At 38.6% G+C, this 19,768-nt stretch overlaps 1 protein-coding gene and 1 pseudogene across 1 annotated transcript; both read right to left on the bottom strand.

Moving 5' to 3' along the window:
• Positions 1-810: 810 nt before the first annotated feature.
• LOC116123558 lies at positions 811-2,165 on the bottom strand (annotated as a pseudogene).
• A 7,714-nt stretch (positions 2,166-9,879) lies between these two features.
• Positions 9,880-11,798, bottom strand: LOC116123559 (zinc finger BED domain-containing protein RICESLEEPER 1-like). The gene is made up of 6 exons (XM_031409311.1): positions 11,650-11,798; positions 10,922-11,054; positions 10,501-10,818; positions 10,113-10,448; positions 9,959-10,014; positions 9,880-9,883 (listed from the first exon to the last, which is right to left on the bottom strand). Exons 1-6 carry the CDS (start codon positions 11,796-11,798, stop codon positions 9,880-9,882), a joined length of 996 nt encoding a protein of 331 aa, XP_031265171.1.
• Between the last annotated feature and the right edge of the window lie 7,970 nt (positions 11,799-19,768).

The following is a 19,768-nucleotide window of genomic DNA, read 5'->3' on the forward strand; positions in this document are numbered from 1 at the left end:
CTGACTGTATCAGTTATAGTTAGTAGTTAGTTAATTACTCGTAGTAGTTAACTGAATTGTTAACTTGTTAGTTACACTGATTAGGTTAACTTTAGTTTATTAATTTATTGAATATATAAAGTATTGTACAGTAATGATGTGAGAAGTATCAATAAAAAAAGGAAAACTTTTTCCCAAATTTCCCTTGTTCACACGACACTCAATCTCTTCAACATAAATCAAATAAATAAGTGTTTTAGTTCATTATAAAGTTTTTCGTTTTAATTAAAGACAATGAAAGATGTGGACTTACTCTGTAGCAGATTCTTATAAACAGTTAATGCGACAAATGCGTAAGTGCAGTAATTAAAAACCATGACCCTTTAATGCCGCTTCCTTCCCAAACCTCTCTGATAACCGCAATTTGAGTTTGCGTACTATCTAAAAATACTAAGCTGGATTGATTATTAGTTCATGTATTTGTAACTTTTTATTATCAACTATTAATATATGATGTTTGTTGTGCGGCAAAGATGCAGCATGTATCACTATGTCACTTTAGCAACGGTTAACTTGATCCGCTATACAATCTGTACGTACGTATAAGTATACAAGTTGGATAAGCACGATCACTGTGCAATGATAAATCACTGATTAATTAAGTCTTAATAAGCCGATGTTCTACGCAATTCTGGCATGAATTCGTGTACTTACTTACTAGTTTACTAGTAAGTTTTACCCCAGCCAGGTGTCGCGTGTCATCACGCAGGGGAGTATTAGCTTCGCTGTTCATTTCTGATTCCCAATATAAAGAAAAGTCTATATTACGTACTACAACTGCAAAGACAATAAGAATCATAATAATAGTGGAGGTAAGATTTGTACTAGCATTCGAACCATTTAAAAGCTCTTTGTCCTTTTGATTTTTTCTATCAAGTTCTTAATTCTTTCAAATTGTCGGTTTATTACTAACCCTTGCATAGGTTTCAACACGATCTTTAGTTGGTTCAAGAAACTGCACAATTGTTTAAAAATTAATTTTCTATATTAATTTGATATAATTAATAAATTTGAAAGGTAGTCACAGTTATTTGAATCGTAACTAGATAATTTTTAAATAGTAATAAACTTATGTTTGAAGATAATATCTAAGAAAGGAATAATTCATGTGCAAAACACTTGCTTATTTTATTTCCATAATATTTCAAAGTACAAAGATGTGTAACTCTTAAATGATCATTTATAATGACAGCAATATCTAGTATAGTTTGAGAAAACTCTCTAGGCCTAGAAAGCAGACCATGTGGCCAGCTTCACTGATCTTCTTCCACTTTTTAGGTTGCGGTTCTGGATCTCATCCTGTTGAAAGTCCCCTTCATCACTCATCTTCTTCACAATGATAAAAACCCGATCAACTGACCCATATTTCTCTTTTGTTAACAAAGACTCCTTGGACAAATCTTCCAAGAACAACCAGTTGGTCTAACCAATGTTTTTCCCATTCTAAATCCTGCATACCGCAAATGTATGATCAATTAATTGCTGCAAATCACCTATTAAGTAACTAAGAGAAATGAAATGAGACTTGCCTCTAACTGGCAGTGTTTACGCTGAGTCTTCATGTATTCAGGACCAAAGATAGCTGAAGTTGGAGGATTTTCAGGCCTTGGTGAATGTTAACTGGCAATCCATAAGGATTCCACGGTGTACTGTTAAAATACTGATTATATAAAGCCAAACACCAAAAGAAATCAGCTTAGTCTCAAAATTAATTACAACTTGTTGAATGGCAATTAAAAGTAAATATATAGAAAAAAAATTATTTACTTCTAGTATTAGAGTTCCCGGAGAGATTTGTATGGAGGCATATAAGCAGACACAAACACTGCAACTAAAATTTTCTCAGGGAATTTCTCCATTGCAAGAGATATAAGAGATACCACCATAGCTGTGACCAACCAAAATCCCTCTCTTCTTGATTAGAGAGTCAATGAACTCCATCAAAGGCTGCACGTAATCTGAAATAGAAACAATCTCATCTAGCCGATTGGGATTGATCCCTGAAGCGCCCAAATCTTAGCACTCACACGATGACCACGTAATTTGAGAAGACTCACAACCTTGTACCAGCACCAGGCTCCATGGCAAGCTCCGTGAACTAAAACAAAGTGTTGTACAGCCTCCATCGCTATCTTTCTCACTTATGCGTAGCGTTCTCATTTAAATAGAGAATTCAGCTCCAGAAAAATAGTTGAAACTGTAAAAATCATTTTTTATTATGTAATGAATATTTGTAATTAAGGAAAGTCTAAATAGGATACATTAAATAAAGGTTTTATTTATTTTACCAGTTCAAACAAGTATTTGGTACTTTGCTGTGTAATGTCTTTTCATGCGAACTTTGATTTGATTTGTGAAGATGGTTGGTTGTCTTTCCTAATTCCATTGAACTATTACAATTGGTAATGGTATCCTCATTTATATTGGAAGATGAGGGCCTATTCCACTGTATCAAGCATTGTTTTATACTTTTATTTGCATAAGCATTGTTGAACGATAAGCATTGGGTCCATTTTTATTTAAGGATATTTGATTTGCAATTCCACCTCATTTCTCCTTATTTATTCTTCTATAACATCAATTATTGCATCCATTATAAAGTCTTCAAAAACATTATTCTAGCTCCACACAAAGTCAAAATATAATCAATTAATTTTTACGATTCACTCGTTCTAGATGTTCAACATGAATTAATTAATAAGATAGCTTACATGTGAAACGTCCCAATAAGGCAAGAAATAATTGTATCAGGTGGAGAAAATTCAGGTCAAAAAAAGAAAAAAAAACAATAAAATTCCTCTACAAATATATATATATGTGCCGTGTGTGTGTGTGTGTGTTAGGGCCAAAAAATGTCCTCGGCCCCAATAAGAGAACACCTCTAATAGAGATGAAAGCCTAGGCCCAATCGAATGGGGCCCAAGTCAGAATTCGCAAATGAGGCCCATTCGGTATGAATGCAGTCGGATTTACCATCTGGACCAGGCTCTGATCCTAGAACACCTTCTAGGCTTACGGTCAATTCGGAGCCCACAGTCGCCTACGGATTACACTCCTACTAGAACTCTGATAAGGAAGTCAACTACTATCCCAATTCTTTAGGTCGGTATCCGAGTCACACTCGAACTCCCTTTCCTGTCGAGATAAGGGGCCAAAGGTTACACCCTTTGGGAGAACTACCACTACGAGGACTCCTAGTCCTACTAGGATTGGAAGGTCATACAATCACTATTAAAAAGAGGTCAGCCCTCTCACAAAGGATAGAAACATACACCTTCAGACCCTGAGTTCCCACTTGAACTTCGCATTACAACCGTATCCAGTCCCCGACTAGCCTTCCGTAACCTCCCTTGCCTAACCCTCACTAACACTAGCCTCATCAGCTCCTACTTGACGTCAGGTGCCTAGACAACCCACCCGATTTTTCCATCTCTTCACTGTTTTTCCTCATGTGCAGGTGAACATATATCGCTAGGCCTCAACCTCACGGGATCAGTCCCTCTTTCCGTAACGGTAGATTTTTGCATCTACAGGTTTGGCGCCACCGTGGGCTTTGGCAATCTTTTCTCAACAAACCTGCTATGGAAAAAACTCTCCATGGCTACAATTCGATGAACACTAATCCAGCCTGGGCCAAACTGGAGCTTTGACTGCCCTCTGTAATACACTCAAACAAGTGGCAGCATTGAATTGAGAACACGCCTCGAACCAAAACGCCTCACTCAGCCAAGAACCATTCTAAAGAACAGGTACGTCGTTTTATATCTGAGCTTTGCCTTGTCAAGTACCACCCAGTCGGTTTTGCGCCTCGGTTCCTCTATGCACCCTCTCTCTAGACTCCGAGCACATACCCACAATCTCGATACGAGGTTCGCGCCAGCTATGTCATTGTTTAGTTGACAATTTCCCTGACTGGTGGGAATGAGGGCCATCGATAGAGCCCCTCTCGATCATCCGCTTCAGGCACGAATCAAGGAGTCCAAGCAAGGAACCCACCACAAAGAAACCATCCATCTTGCCATCCCATCCCATCCCACCGTTAGTCCGTCATCCCACCCAACCACCATGGCTCGGTCTCTCCTCGCATGTCGAGCGTCCCCCCTCCTTCAACTACCCCAGACTCAGGCATTCATCCATAGGGCCGAACGATCCCAAAAAAACACCTCTTAACAATCTATGTGGGGGGGCGAAACACCTATCAGCACGAGAGGAGTCATCCAACCAAGGAAATGATAGGGGATCAAGCTACCCTAGCGGTGAATACAGATTGATCTGTCAACACACCCACGCAATTTACCCCCGCAACGCATCGTGCGAATCGCATGGCCAATCCAAGTTAACCAAATGACCCTAGTGTTATCTTATCTCCTATGGAAATATTTGGCCAAGAGACTGCTGACATAGAGCGGTGATGATGCACATAACCTGACAGTGTCATCCCAACAAAAAAAGCCACCTCACGTTATGTCGATTACCTTTTGATAACGCATCGCGCTTACTGAGATACCACACAAGTTTATCATTCCCAACCAGACGCCCTCATGACGGAACACGACCCGACACCACATTCCTCCACATCAGTAGGCGGATGTCAGCTTAAATCGATAACCCAAGCATAAGGGAACCTGCAGTGCTCAAAGCTTCGGTTTCACCTCTCCAGCCCAGCCCTTCAGTGGTATACCAACGTCCCAAACGTTTCAATCAACTCCTTTGTCTAGCTCACCGACACTTTCGTTGAACAATTCGCCACAGTAAGAACTCAAGAACCTACCAACCGATTTGTACAGAGTCTATCAGGAGGGGGGGAACCCTGAGAGAATACATCAGCAGGTTTAACAAAAAAAAGCTCCATCCCTTCCTGTAACCCAGTAGACACAGTAGAGCCTTCAAAAGGGTTCTCCTTTCCAAACGGAGAACTATACAAAGACTGCGCGAAGCTTGGTTGCACCACATGGAAACTGCCTTAGCTAGAGCTGTAATTGCAAATAGGTGAGAGGAAAATGAAATAAGCTGGATGGCATGCCAAGTACGACTACCGTCCCCAAAGGCGAACAGATAGAAGGTTAGAGTCCCGATCATTTGGGCACTTATCAACCCCCTCCATGTAACCTGAACAAATAAAGAGACCATATGACCCACCTGCCAATTAGAACTGGACAATAGACTATCTGGGTCGAGCCAATACAAAATCCGGGTACAACCTCATGTCAAAACCAGCCCAGGTCATGCAATTATGAAAGGCATAGGACCTACCGTTAATGTACGAACAACTCATCTTGAAGCCAACGAGGACACGACCAAGTGGGTCAAATTCCACAGCGACCATGGTCATAACACTGCGAACTGCATCGCCCCACGGTTGGAGTTCGCGCGCTAACTGAAGATGGGACATCTCCAGATCTGTTGATGGATAAAGGAATAATACAATCAGCCAAAAAAAGCTCGAAGGAAGCATCTCCCCCCCCCCCCCCCCCACCCCACGAGAACCTACCCCAAAGGTTTCTGTCTTATCTCTGTGGGTCGGAGATAAGTGAGTAACTACTGTTGGATTCATGCATAGTTGGACATAGAAATGGTGTAACATGAATGAACAAGAGGATGATGCAAGGTAGAACACAAGCATAACACAAATGCCCAAAAAATTTCAAGGTAAATGGAAATATTCCTTTACTCTTGCTATTCACCACTTGATTCTTCTTCTGGAATCTTAGTTCTTCAGTGCCTTGAGAACCTCAAATGTGATCCACACAAGTCAAGGAAGAAGAGCCGAGATAGTGAGAGGAGAAATGATAGAGTGTTTTGCTTTAACTGATCTCAATTCAATTAAAATGTATAAACTAATTTATATACCATGGGAACAAAGTGTAATTTTAATTGTTTTAGGAAGGCCTCAAAACAATTTAAAATTAACTTGAGAATAAACTTTACATTTCAAGTCCTTGTTTTATGGTTAATTCATAATTAACCAAATTTTAATTCCATTAAATTCTAACCCTTGAGAATAAAACCATGCACTTTTGCCCCCATCATTGAATCCAATTCAATATAATATTTAATAAATCCTTATTACCCTTAGTTAGTGCTAGCTATTGATAAGTGCTAATTAGTAGATGTTTTTAAGGGTTGGTTTGATGTTATTAAGGTTAACTTTCTCATTTTTTCCTTTGTTTTGTATGTTTGTTTTTTGTTAGTTTGCGCTATGAATGGTACACTTCTCGTGAATTGGATAACTTTTAGGTTGTTTTTTTTAGGCTTTGATTGAGTAGATTGCAGTACTGAATAAATTGGACTTAAAGTCTTGGATAGAGGTTGAGATTGGCCCTTCGGTCGTGAAGAGCCAGACCCATGCCATTGGTAGTTCACCATGCCATGTGATGGAACAAGAGAAAACAAGAGACCAGAATCCAACGGCCTAGGTTGTGGTACTCTTAACTTTGCCAGGGGGCGGGGGGGCGCAGGGTTGTGGCGAACCTATTAGACGCGTTTTATCAGTTTTTCTCTTTCCTTTTTTCACTTAGAAGACTCTTTTTGGTATTTAAGTAATAATTGCAGATCAATTGTTAAGGGACGAATTTTGCATATTTTTGACGAGGAAAGATGCATTCCTGTGGGGCTTGAAGCGAAGATCAATTTAAGATTTGTTTTTATTTATTTTCATATCTGATTATGTTTTCCCTTCTTCCTACTTATTCCTTTGTTCTTAGGGATGGAGTAATCCTTTTGTTATGGGGAGATGACCCTAATTACTGTTTTGACAAATTGTTTGATTCTTAAACCAAATTTAATGGTTTATGGATTGTGCAGAGTTAGGTTTTAATGCTTTAATGAATGTTGCTTTATTTATATTACCTTGATGTTTCCAATATGAAGTAGGGTTTATTGCTTATTCAATTCATAATTTTTCTTGGAATAACATTTCACCAACATATTAAAACGCAGCATTAATCGAATAGAGATTCTAGATTAATTTTATGTCCATCTAATTCATAACCGAAGTAGAGGTGAATTAGTTCGTACAGGGTTGATAATTTATGCCTTCTGTAATTTCAAGGTAACCGAATAGGGATTGTATTAATTGAATATTATGCCTAAATAAGGCTAATTGGCCTTAGAAGAATCCTATCCAATCTAGCATAAACAGGTAATTAAGGTAGTTTGTCAACATAATTAGCGGGGAAATCCAGTACCCTAACTTCATTACTATTGCAAATTCAATCACATTATTTATTTGTTAATTTAGTTATTTTGGATCTGTCTTTTTTACACTCTAAATTTTGTTTTTTCCTCTCAAATACGTGTAGAGTTTAGGTAATTACAATATTCTCTTTTGATCTCCTGTGTGACGATACTCAAACTCATCCACTTTTTACTTGAACACGACTAGTGCACTTGCGTAAGGTTGTATTTAGTCGCACTCAAGTTTTTGGCGCCGTTGCTGGGGATTCATAGGTTCAACACACACTCTGCGATCGACTGTAGACCGATTCATAGGTTTACACCTTTGATGCCCAGACTGATTCAATAGTTACAATCCCCGAACCCACTAGAGATGTCCCACGACTTCAGCCAACTTTTGCTGCGCACAACATCGCAAACAAGCTTGCGGTTCACCCTAGTTCATCTACAAACAACAAAGTAATCATCATTCATCCCACAGGAAACACCAAAAAACCAAGAATTTCACAAAGTATGAATAAAATAAGCCCAAGCAGCTAGTCCATACATATAAGGCATACAGGCCAGGAAGAGGGCCAATCGTAGTGCCCAAAATCTACAGAGGCAAAAACAAACAAACAAAGCTAAGTCATCATTGGTACTGAGTCTTCTCACTCCCATCTCTGACGCGATCACCTTGATCACCCAAGCCCTAGCATCAGCCCCTGTGCAGCCTATCGCTCACATCCTCAGTACTGATGGCCCTAGCTGGCTAGCAAAATTGGCACTTGCTCATCAAATCTACTCCTCTGTATCGCCCAGTGGCCTCCTCCTTCTCCAGCATCTCCCTGTATGAGCTGAATGTCGCTTATCCGGGTTCTAGTGTGAGGTGTTCCTGGCCTTGTACTCAGCATGAAGGCCGCTCCCTTGGCCCTAATGATGGATCATCAATAATGCTCAGGCACTGCTCCCTCAAGGACTCGCACCTCTGCGTCCCTCTCAGCCACTCTCTCGCCTCAGCCTCTCCAACTCGCTCTTGCCTCCTTCATGACTCTGATGGCTCTCCCCTCAACTCTTTGTGACTTGCTGCTTGCTCGCTGTCGCATAGTTGGAATTAGATTTTGATACACATGTGTCCCTCTTCTCTTACACACGATGGATTGCCCGTCAGGTGTAGGGTGTGGTGAATGCTACATAAAAAAACAACTTGATCAGATACGTTAAAAACAACCCAGTAAAGTAAAACTCCAGCTCATACACTGGAAAGCACAGGAACCGCCCCCAGTCGCGCGACCACGACTGCGACCGTCCCATCTGTCAAGGGTCTGTCAAGCTGGGAATAGATGAGTATGTCCAACCTGACTCATGATAGCCGTGTCCGATGTAGGTCTAGCGCGAAGCTGGGATGCTGAAGGTGACCTCTCATCTCCTCATCCAGACTACGCTTTGGATGACCCAGCCCCGGTCCACAGGCGATGACTTGGTAGAGTTGCCACCACACTTCCTCCTGCTCTTTTCCCTCTCCTCCTCTCTAGCCGAGCATATCCGTCTTTTCTCGTTTCTCCCGACGCATGCAATGAGACTCACTCCGCACTTGGGACGGTCAGTCTTCTCATCATGCTTTCTGCAATCGCAAACCCTCCACACGTTAGTGGATGCAGCCTCAACTTACCAATACAGGTCTGAATTGCAGAGTCGATCAACAACCATTCTAGTTGCTCACGAAGGAAGGGATACCCTCGCTGGATGCGTTCTAACTGGTGCCCCTAGAGATTACCGTCTTGAGGTTAGCTTCCCTCCAAACACCACCCCGCCAATCCCTCTGTGTGTTTTGGATAGCTAGAATCCTTCTAGGTCTGCACGTCCAAGCCGTCCCCACTCTGGCCCCATCAGTTGAATTAAGCTTTGTCAAAGAAAAACACAATAGATGATTTTAGTACCAAATTCATCGGATCCATAAACAAAGTTTCTCACCAGTGCTTCCAGTGGAACAAAATTTCCTGCCGGTCTTTTTCCTCGGAGAACTGCCATCACACCACCGCCATAAAAAGTATCGTCACTTTCCATTTCTTATCACTCGACCGGAGGTCGATCATGGGTTGATCTGCTCCGTGCCTAAGGTTCAGCAGCTTTGACACTTTGTCCTTATCATTCTCTTTAGGAAGTAGAATAAAGGCAGCTCGTGCAGCCTAAACAATCACTGATGCCATCCACAAAAGAAACTTTTAAACGCCTCAGCATCCATCCACCCCTTCGCATAGTTGTGACGGAGCACTCTTGAAATCGTCCATAGACCTCCCATACAAGCGAGGGATCGGAAGCCCTGGCCCATCATGGCAACACTTGTTTCATAGGTGCTCACCCCCATCTAATTCGCTTCCTAGTCAACCTGCTCATAACACGCCAGCTGCCCTAATCCTCAACCCCCCCCCAAGTATTCTGGAATATGATACATTGTCGAGATTTTGCCCACATATATTTCCTTCAATAGGCAGATAATCTCGGCTTAGAAGTCTCCCACCACTTGGCACGTTCGGCTCTCTTAGAGCCACATATGGTAAAGGATAACTACCCAAAATCACCAACTCCTTCGGATCTCTTCCCACTCTCCTCCTTTCCTATCAGAGATCACTCGGATTACTCCACTCGTCCCAAAGGGCAGTTATGTTCACACCGTCGGTATCCTCAACTGAAAAAGAAAAAAAAATCTACATTTCAAACCACTTCAACATGCAAATAATCAATGAAAATGACTAATATATACCTGTGGGATTCATTTGATGGGAAGCTGAATCTCCTCATGTTTTTGCTGTATCTAAACTATAACAATCATAAAAATTAGTTTAAGTTATAAATTAAAAGTAAATATTAAATGAAAATGCCAAAATATTTATATAACTTTAATAATTGGAACTTACTTTGTTCTTTCTCTTAAGTCCTCCTAGATTGCGACACCAATCACCTCCACAAAGTAGCACTGATACTGTTTCCGGAGACAAAGAAGCTCGGTAAGTTTCAATAACTCTACTACCAGCACTAAAAGTGGCCTCCGAAGCTATCGTGGTGATAGGAATGGCTAGTATATCACAAGCCATCTTAGATAACAAACGATACTTCAACGTATTCACTTTCCACCACTGTAGTGCATCAAATGTAGTTGGATCACCCCTATCATGAGAAATGTAACATCCCTCTTCTAGATAACCATTTAACTTTGATTTTTCCGGTGGGACACTTTGAACCACTTTCATATGCTGTGTAAATAATGCAAAAACCAAACGAACTACTTGGGTTTTGTACATTAACCCGAGGAACCACTCTATTTTTAGCACTTTGTTCATTGTTGAAGGATTGGGATTCATCCACATATTCTTGATAAATTTCATACAGGGCATCTTTAACTTTTAACATATTTGCTTGTGCTTCAATCTCTTCATACATTCTAGGGAAACAATACTCAAGCATCGCCTTTTTGCACCTACGATCTACCACAGAAGCTACACACATTAACAAATTACACTCTCCCCAATATTTGTCAAACTTCTTTTTCATTTTCTTCACCATATCTTGAATAAAATCATTTTTATCCAATGCCTTTGCATCTAGCATAACCTTAACGAGAAACTTCACTTAGAAATAGATTTGCAGTTAGGTAATCACTCCTAGAGATGATATTAGTAATGGTATTGAACACTTCCAAAACTTCACAAACTTTTTTGACTCTCACCCAATCCTCTGGATCTGGACAACAATCAAAATGCAGGTCTTTGTCACGATATCTTAAAAAGACATTTTTGAACTTAAGTGCTGTAGTCAACATCTGTGGAATTCCACCTTGTTTTACAATCAAGAATGAGCTTCTGATGAGGCAAACATAACAACTGCACGATTTTCAAAAACATGATAAACCTACTCTCCGATTATTTAATATACGCCACACTGTCACTGACATCCTCAACAATGTACCTTATTTCAGTCAAACCATCTTGAACCATAAGATTCAAAATATGCGCGCAACACTGAACATGGAACAGTTTTCCCCCACATACAAGGCTTTTGTTTATTGAAAAATTGTCTTTTAAGATCTTGATTGCCGTATCATTATTTGTGGCATTATCGATAGAAATTGTGAACACCTAGTTTTCTATACCCCATTCTTTCGCACACTTATAAATCAAATCTGCAATCAGAATACCAGTGCAAGGAGGAGGTATATACAGGAAGCTGAGAACACATTTTTGTAGCCTCCAATTACTATCTGTAAAACGCCCCGTTAGAACCATGTATTCTATCTTCTGATTACCTGACTTCCATAAATTAGTCGTTAAGCTTTTTTTGTCAACAATTTTTAACAAATTCTTCAGCTTCGTTTTCTCCCTCTCATACATATTAACACAATCATTCTTACACATGTTGCGATTTATCCTTTCCCATTGAGGGATCGCATATCTCTACATATCATTAAATCCCTCCTCCTCAACAACAGTAAATGGATGCTCATGCATAAGCACCCAATTGGCAACTAGTTCCCTCATCTTCGCCATTTCAAATTTCCCACTGGTAAGAACAGGGACGAGATTATCAATTGTGCCACTTGAACCCATATCTCCTGCTTATGCCTGGAAAAATCGTTGTTGTTGCTTTCAGAAAAGAATTCGCCTTACACAACTATTCAAATGTCTTGAAAGGTGAGTTGCTCCCAGTAACCGTTATCGCAAGTTTTGCCTTGCAATGGATGCACTGAACCTTTTTGGTATTGTCAGGTAGAGTCACCTCCTTAAAATCGTTCCAAACCACAGATGTTTTTGCTCTTTTTTTTTTTTTTTTTTTTTTTTTTTTTTTTTGCAAATGAGTTAACATCAACCTCTTTATTAACATCAGTTGCGGTTGTTTTAGTGGTAGGTTTGCTTTCATTTGGAGTGCTGCTTGTGTCTTATGTACATTGTAATGCTGAAAAGGAGATCTCTGCTGGAGTGGTAGTAGGATCGGGAATCCCGGGACTAGAAGTGGATGCCATATCTAATCAAATACATAAAAGTATAAAACATATTTCAGTCAAAAAGTTCTTAAAATATAAGTATATATATAAACAAATGTAAATGGCACATGGTGTTGGCAGAAAAAGTGATCCTTGGTCACACAATTTGAGGCTGACAATGAGGGGCCTCACGGGTTCTTTTTTATTCATCTACACTTTATGCTTATCACATGGTGTTTCAGTTTGTTGACCATGTCAAGATTTTGTCCTTAACATGCGCTGATCACATTCACATGAAGCACATGTAGACAAATAACACATCATTCACATGAAACACGTGTAGACAAAAACAAATGGGCAAAGGAACTGTAATATAAATGGCCAAAGGAATGCCCAGAACACCAAAAACAAAAATGATAAACAAAAGACTAAAAGAGAAACTCACGAGTTTGTGGACTATAGAGTTCGTGGAGAGTCTAGAAACACACTCACGAGTTTGGGTTTCTAGCTAGCAAACAAAATTCGACAAGGGCGCAAGGCTGTGGTCGTGGCACTGTGGAGCTGTGATAGGGTGTTTGGGTTTGGACTTTGGAGTCTTTATGGGTTTAGATGGTGAATGGGTGTTATGGGTTTGGGTTACCACGACATGGTCGTGGTGCAACGAAGCATGGTTTTGGTGTTTGGGTTTGGAGTCTTTATGAGTTTGGAGTCTTTAGACAGCGAATGGGTGTTATGGGTTTGGTTTAACATGGCGAGGTCGTGGTCATGGCGTGGCAAAGCATGATTTCTAGTCAGAAAAATGCAGAGTGTGAATGGCAGCTGTTTTGGTTGTGGAGTGTGAACTGTGAATGGCGATGGAAAGTGACAGCTGTTTTGGTTTTGGAAGTGACAAGGGGTTAATGGGTTATGTTAACTATGGTTTAAATGTGGGTTTTAAAATTTGCGAGCTCTTAAAGGCTTGCGAGCCCAAATGATCTCAAAAAGCTTGTTTGGGCTCGAGATCTCCAAAAAGCTCGCTAATTTTCAAGTCGAGTACCCCTAGGCTTGGTACTCGGCTCGTATAATATACGAGCTGCTCAGGCTCTAGATCGGCTCGAATTTTTCGAGCCAAGCCGCGGCTCGTGTTGAGCCGAGCTTGAGTAGCTTGCAAGTTGCTCTGCTCGGGTACACCCCTAGTCAGAACAAGCTTTTCCTTGTTCATGTTTAAAAGAAAAATCTGGACAGAAAATGAGGCAAGCGATTGAAAATTCATTAGTTAGAGATGAAAAATTTTTTGTCCGCAATCAGAAATCAGAATGAATTTTCACATTTTAATTAATTTTGAAACGTCACCTCCATATTTGATTAATGATATTGAGTGATGTAGGCTAATTTTGACATTCATTATAAATTCTATATTCAAACTCTCTTTGTCAAATATAAAATTGTTAAATAGTTGTTATAAGTCAGTTGTTTTAAGCTATTGTTAGCTTAGCTACTGTATCAGTTTAGTTATTTAGCTTAGTTACTGTATCAGTTCAGTTAGTTAGTTAGTTACTTAAGTCAGTTAGTTAACTTGAGTTAGTTACAACTTGAGTTAGTTAACTGGTTTAATTTATTTTAATGTAATATAAAGCATTGTACAGTATTGATGTGAGAAGTATCAATAAAAAAAAGGAAAAGTTTTTCCCCAAATTTCTCTCTGTTCACCGACACTTAATCTCTTCAACATGGTATCAGAGCAACAATTTTCCGCCATCTAACTTGAAAATCAACTGAATCAAGCTTCCAATTTGATATTTGCTAAGCCCAATAGAGCTTAAAATTTCTCAGTTTCTTCATTCTAGCTCGATTTGCTAAGAATTCAACATCGTCGACAATGACATCCTCCACTGAAGAATCAGTTGTTCCTTCGATCAATTCGAATTCTCCTCTCTATGTTCATCCTTTTGATACGCCAGGTACTGTTCTTGTTTCCGAACAGCTTGTAGGAACAGAAAACTATGGATTATGGAGAGAGTTATGACTGTTTCTCAATGTGCAAAGAACAAACTAGGTTTTGTTAATGGAACATGCACAAAATCATCAGTTCATAATCAGTTAGTGCCACAATGGGAAAGATGCAATTCCTTAGTGTTGTCCTGGATCTTTATTCAGTATCAAAAGAAATTTTTAACGGAATTGTATATTCTACTGATACTTACCAAGTTTGGCAAGATTTAAAGGAACAATTCCATAAAGTCAATGGGACTATGATTTTTGGTATCCATAGAGAAATTGCTAATCTTACACAGGGAACAAACATTGTAGCAGTGTATTACAACAAACTCAAGTCTTTGTAGGATGAGTTAGATTCGTTAGTAAGTATACCAACACCTGAATCAATAGAAATTGTTACAATTTCTAATGGGATTGAATGACTCATATTCTATGGTTAGGAGTCAAATCCTATTGATGAACCCATTGCCAAGTGTTAAACAAGCCTATTCTGTAGTACATCAGGATGAAAACCAGAGAATTCTTGCTAGCATGAATGTTAATTTACAGGTCGCAACTGCACTTTATGCTCAAAACAATAGTAAGCATCAGAATCCAGGCAAAAAATATAAGGGTAAAAGACCATATATTAAGTGTGAGTATTGCCATTTACTTGGTCACAAACGAGAGAGTTGCTACAAACTAAATGGGTATCCTCTTAACTATCAGTTCACAAAAGGCAGAACAAATTCTAAGGGCAAGGTTTCTGCTAATCAAGCTCAAATGCAGAATGTAGTTTCAAAGTCATCAGATACTGGAACTGCAAATGTTTATGGAAATGCAAATGCTCAAATTGGTCCTGTTTTAACAAGTGACCAATATAATCAGGTCCTTCAGCTCTTGGGAAATGAGAATGTCAATCCTTTAGCTGCCAATCTTGTAGGTACCCTCACTGATTCTGCTACTACTTTCTTTTCTTGCTTGAATAATGCCATCTAGATCATAGATACAGGAGCTACAAATCACATGACTAGCCATTATTCAATTTTACAATCACCTATAGCTATAGAACCTACCACACAATCCCTTGTAGAATTACCAAATGGAACCAAAACACATATTAGACATGTAGGTTCTATAGACTTGGATAATGGTTTTCATCTTTCAAAAGTTCTGCACATCCCAAACTTTAAAAACAATTTGCTATCAGGCTCTAAATTTACTATTTCCAATAATTGTGCCATTACATTTTATCCTGATTTTTGCCTCATTTAGGATCTTTGCAGTGGCAAGTTGAGGGGGATTGGTAAGCATGACAAAGGCTTATATCTTCTTGATCCAATGTCCAAAGATTTGCCAACTTTGCCAGATTTAAAGATTTCAAATAAGATTGCTTCAAATATTTTGTATTCAAAAGATATTGTTTCTAATGTTTTTCATTTGAATAATCATGTACCATTGAATAAGGATGTTAATTCATATGTGTCTCTTTTATCTACAACTTTGCCTACTGCACCTGAGTTATGGCATCAAAGACTAGGACATATCCCTTACAAGACTTTACAGCTTATGCAACATAAGCTGAAAATGAATTTTTCTACACCTTTTCACTGTGATCTTTGTCCATTAGCTAAACAAACTAGAATTCCTTTTCATCATAGTGCTTCATACTCCAGCTATATTTTTGACTTGTTACACATGGATGTTTGGGATCCATATAAGACACCAACTCATGGTATTGCAAGGAACTTTCTCACTGTTGTAGATGATTACTCTAGAGTTACATGGATATTCCTTATGCAATTCAAATATGAGACTTTTCTTACAATCAAATATTTTCTTCAAATGGTCCAAAATCAGTATCATTTTACTCCTAAATGTATTAGAACCAATAATGGCCTTGAGTTTTTTAATAAAGATTGTCATGACCTGTTTCTTCAAAAGAGTATTATGCATCAAAGCTCATGTGCATATTCCCCTCAACAAAATGGAGTTGTTGAGAGGAAACATAGGCATATTCTTGAGGTCACTAGGGCACTGAAATTTCAGGCATATATACCAAACCATCTTTGGGGATATTGTGTCCAAACTGTAGTGTATTTGATCAATAGGTTTCCGACATTTATTCTTCATGGTTTATATCCTTTTGAGAAATTTTTTGGCAAGCCTTCCTTATTGGATCATATCAAGGTATTTGGCTCTTTGGCTTATGCTACGATTCTTACTCAGAAAGACAAATTATCCCTTTGATCAGCCCCCTGTGTTTTCTTAGGTTATTCATTAACTCAGAAAGGTTATTTGCTCTATAACCTTTCCTCTCATTCAGTTTCAGTTTCAAGGGATGTCACTTTCTATGAACATATCTTCCCTTTTTCTTGGTTCATTTCTTCACAAAATCCCTTTCCTCTTGCACATGATTTTCTTGAAATAGAGTCAACACCTTCCACTGTCATTTCCCAATCAGATACTACAATGCCATATGTCCAGTCTACAAAACCATCTTCTCCTTCCACTACTTTGCCGCCTGACCAGCACATTGTTTCTCTTGTTATTCCTTTACCTCCACAACCTGTTATTCCTCCTCTTAGGAAATCCAATAGGACTACCAGACCTCCTATTTGGACTTCAGATTTCGTTTGTTCTACTCTTACACCTTCTTCCTCTGCTAATGCTACTCCTTACCCTATTTCCAATTTTGTCACATATAACCATATTTCTCCTTCCTACAAGGCTTTTCTATCCAATCTTTATTTGGTTGAACCTACCTCTTTGTCTTTAGCTTCTAAAGATCCAAATTGGGTGTTTGCAATGCAGAAAGAAATACAAGCCTTAGAGCATAATAAGACCTGGACTTTTGTCCCTTTACCCCCTGATAAAGTTCCTATTAGGTGTAAATGGGTATATAAGTTGAAATATAGGGCTGATGGTTCTTTAGAAAGGTATAAGGCCAGGTTGGTTGCTAAGGGATATACTCAACAAGCTGGGGTGGATTATACAAAAACATTTTCTCCTGTAGTGAAAATGGTTACTGTCTGAACCATTTTGTCTTTGGTTGCCATGTATGGTTGGCCTCTTTATCAATTGGATGTGGATAATGCTTTTCTGTAGGGTGATTTGCAAGAGGAGATATACATGACCTTGCCTTAGGGTTTTGTTAAGCAGGTTGGGGGGGAAGGGGGGGAAGGGGAAGAATATGGTTTGTAGGCTTCACAAATCCCTTTATGGATTAAAACAGGTTTCTAAGGCCTAGAAATATAAACTTACACAAGCCTTAATCACTGGTGGTTTCTGTCAATCTAAATCAGATTAATCTCTTTTTATCAAAAGGCTTGGTTCACACGTTGTTATGCTTTTGGTGTATGTGGATGACGTAGTGATTACAGGAAGTAATATTGAAATGATTCAGCAAACCAAACAACTCCTGCATTCTAATTTCAAGCTTAAGGACTTGGGATTACTAAGATACTTCTTAGGTTTTGAAGTAGCTAGATTATCTAAAGGGATCATTTTGTGTCCAATGAAGTATGCCTTGGAATTAATTTCAGAATCTGGATTATCTTGTTCCAAACCTTCCACAATTCCAATGGATTTCACTTTGAAATTGACATTTGTTGCATATGATGAAATGTTTCCTTCAACCAATGATCCATTGCTTCCTGACCCAAGTGCTTATCAAAGGTTAGTAGGCAAGCTGCTGTATTTGTGTATGACTCAACCATACTTGAGTTTTTTCAATCAATTTATTAAGTCAATTCATGCACAAACCTAAGGAATCACATCTGAAGGCAGCTCTCAAGATAGTTAAGTATGTCAAGACGTCACCAGGATTGGGCCTTTTTTTTTCTAGCAGAAAACAATATGACTTTGTCAGCCTATTGTGACTCAGACTGAGCATCTTGTCTTATGACAAGAAAATCTGTGATAGGCTACTGTGTTTTCCTTGGTAAATCTCTAATATCCTGGAAATCCAAGAGGCAAGCAACCATTTCCAAATCCTCATCTGAGGCAAAATACAGAGCAATGGCTGCTATTGTGTGCGAGCTTCTTTGGCTGGTACAACACCTCACAGAACTTGATGTTTCAAAGTCTCAACTATTGCCTATTCCCCTACATTGTGATAATCAAGTTGCAAACCATATAGCTTCTAATCCCATGTTTCATGAGAGGACAAAACACATTGATCTTGACTGTCATATGGTCAGAGATCAGCTCAAACTTGGTCACATACAGAGTGCCTATATTCCTACTGCAGAGCAACCAGCTGACTTGTTGACTAAAGCACTCAGAAGTCACATTCATTCCAAGCTATTACACAAGTTGGGGGTTCTTGATCTCTAACACCCTCCAACTTGAGGGGGGGTGTTAAATAGTTGTTATAAGTCAATTGTTTTAAGCTACTGTTAGCTTAGCTACTGTATCAGTTTAGTTAGTTAGTTAGTTAGTTACTTAAGTCAGTTAATTAACTTGAATTAGTTACAACTTGAGTTAGTTACAACTTGAGTTAGTTAACTAGTTAGTTGAGTTAATTTATTTTAATGTAATATAAAGCATTGTACAATAATGACGTGAGAAGTATCAATAAAAAAAGGAAAAGTTTTTTCCCCAAATTTCCGCTTGTTCACCGAGACTCAATCTCTTCAACATAAATCAAATAAATAAGTGTTTTATGTTCATTATAAAAGTTTTTCGTTTTAATTAAGACAAATGAAAGATGTGGACTTTACTCTGTAGCTAGATTCTTAAAACAAGTTAAATGCGACAAATGCGTAGTGCAGTAATTATGAAAACCATGACCCTTTAATGCCGCTTCCTTCCCAAACCTCTCTGATAACCGCAATTTGAGTTTTGCGTAACTATCTAAGAAAATACTAAGCTGGATTTATTTAATTAGTTCTATGTATTTTGTAACTTTTTTATTTATCAACTATTAATATAATAGATGGTTTTTGTTGTGCGGCAAAAGCATGCAGCATGTATTCACGTTACGTCACTTTAGCATTAAACGGATTAACGTCACGTGTCATCCCATATTAAGCATGCTTCATATGCAAATCTCTCAAGGATAAGTTTCGCCTATGACACGTTCAACTCCACTAGAGTTTACTTAGTAAGTTTTACCCCGAGCCAGGTGTCGCGTGTCATCACGCAGGGGAGTATGCTTCAGCTGTTCATTTCTGATTTCCCACAATATAAAAGAAAAGTCTATATTTACTGACTACAAACTGCAAAGACAATAAGAATCATAATTAATAGTGGAGGTAAGATTTGTTACTAGCATTCGAACCATTTTAAAAGCTCTTTGTCCTTTGTTAGATTTTTTCTATCAAGTTCTTAATTCTTTATCAAATTGTCGGTTTATTACTAACCCTTGCATAGGTTTCAACACGTACTTTTAGTTGGTTGGTGCAAGAAACTGCATCAATTGTTTAAAAATTAATTTTCTATATTAATTTGATATAATTAATAAATTTGAAAGGTAGTCCACAGTTATTTGAATCGTAACTAGATAATTTTTAAACTAGTAATAAACTTATGTTTTGAAGATAATATCTAAGAAAGGAATAATTCATGTGGCAAAACACTTGCTTATTTTATTTCCATAATATTTCAAAGTACCAAAGATGTGTAACTCTTAAATGA

This window comes from Pistacia vera, unplaced genomic scaffold (genome assembly GCF_008641045.1).
Source record: "Pistacia vera cultivar Batoury unplaced genomic scaffold, PisVer_v2 Contig143, whole genome shotgun sequence".
Taxonomy (NCBI): Eukaryota; Viridiplantae; Streptophyta; class Magnoliopsida; order Sapindales; family Anacardiaceae; genus Pistacia; species Pistacia vera.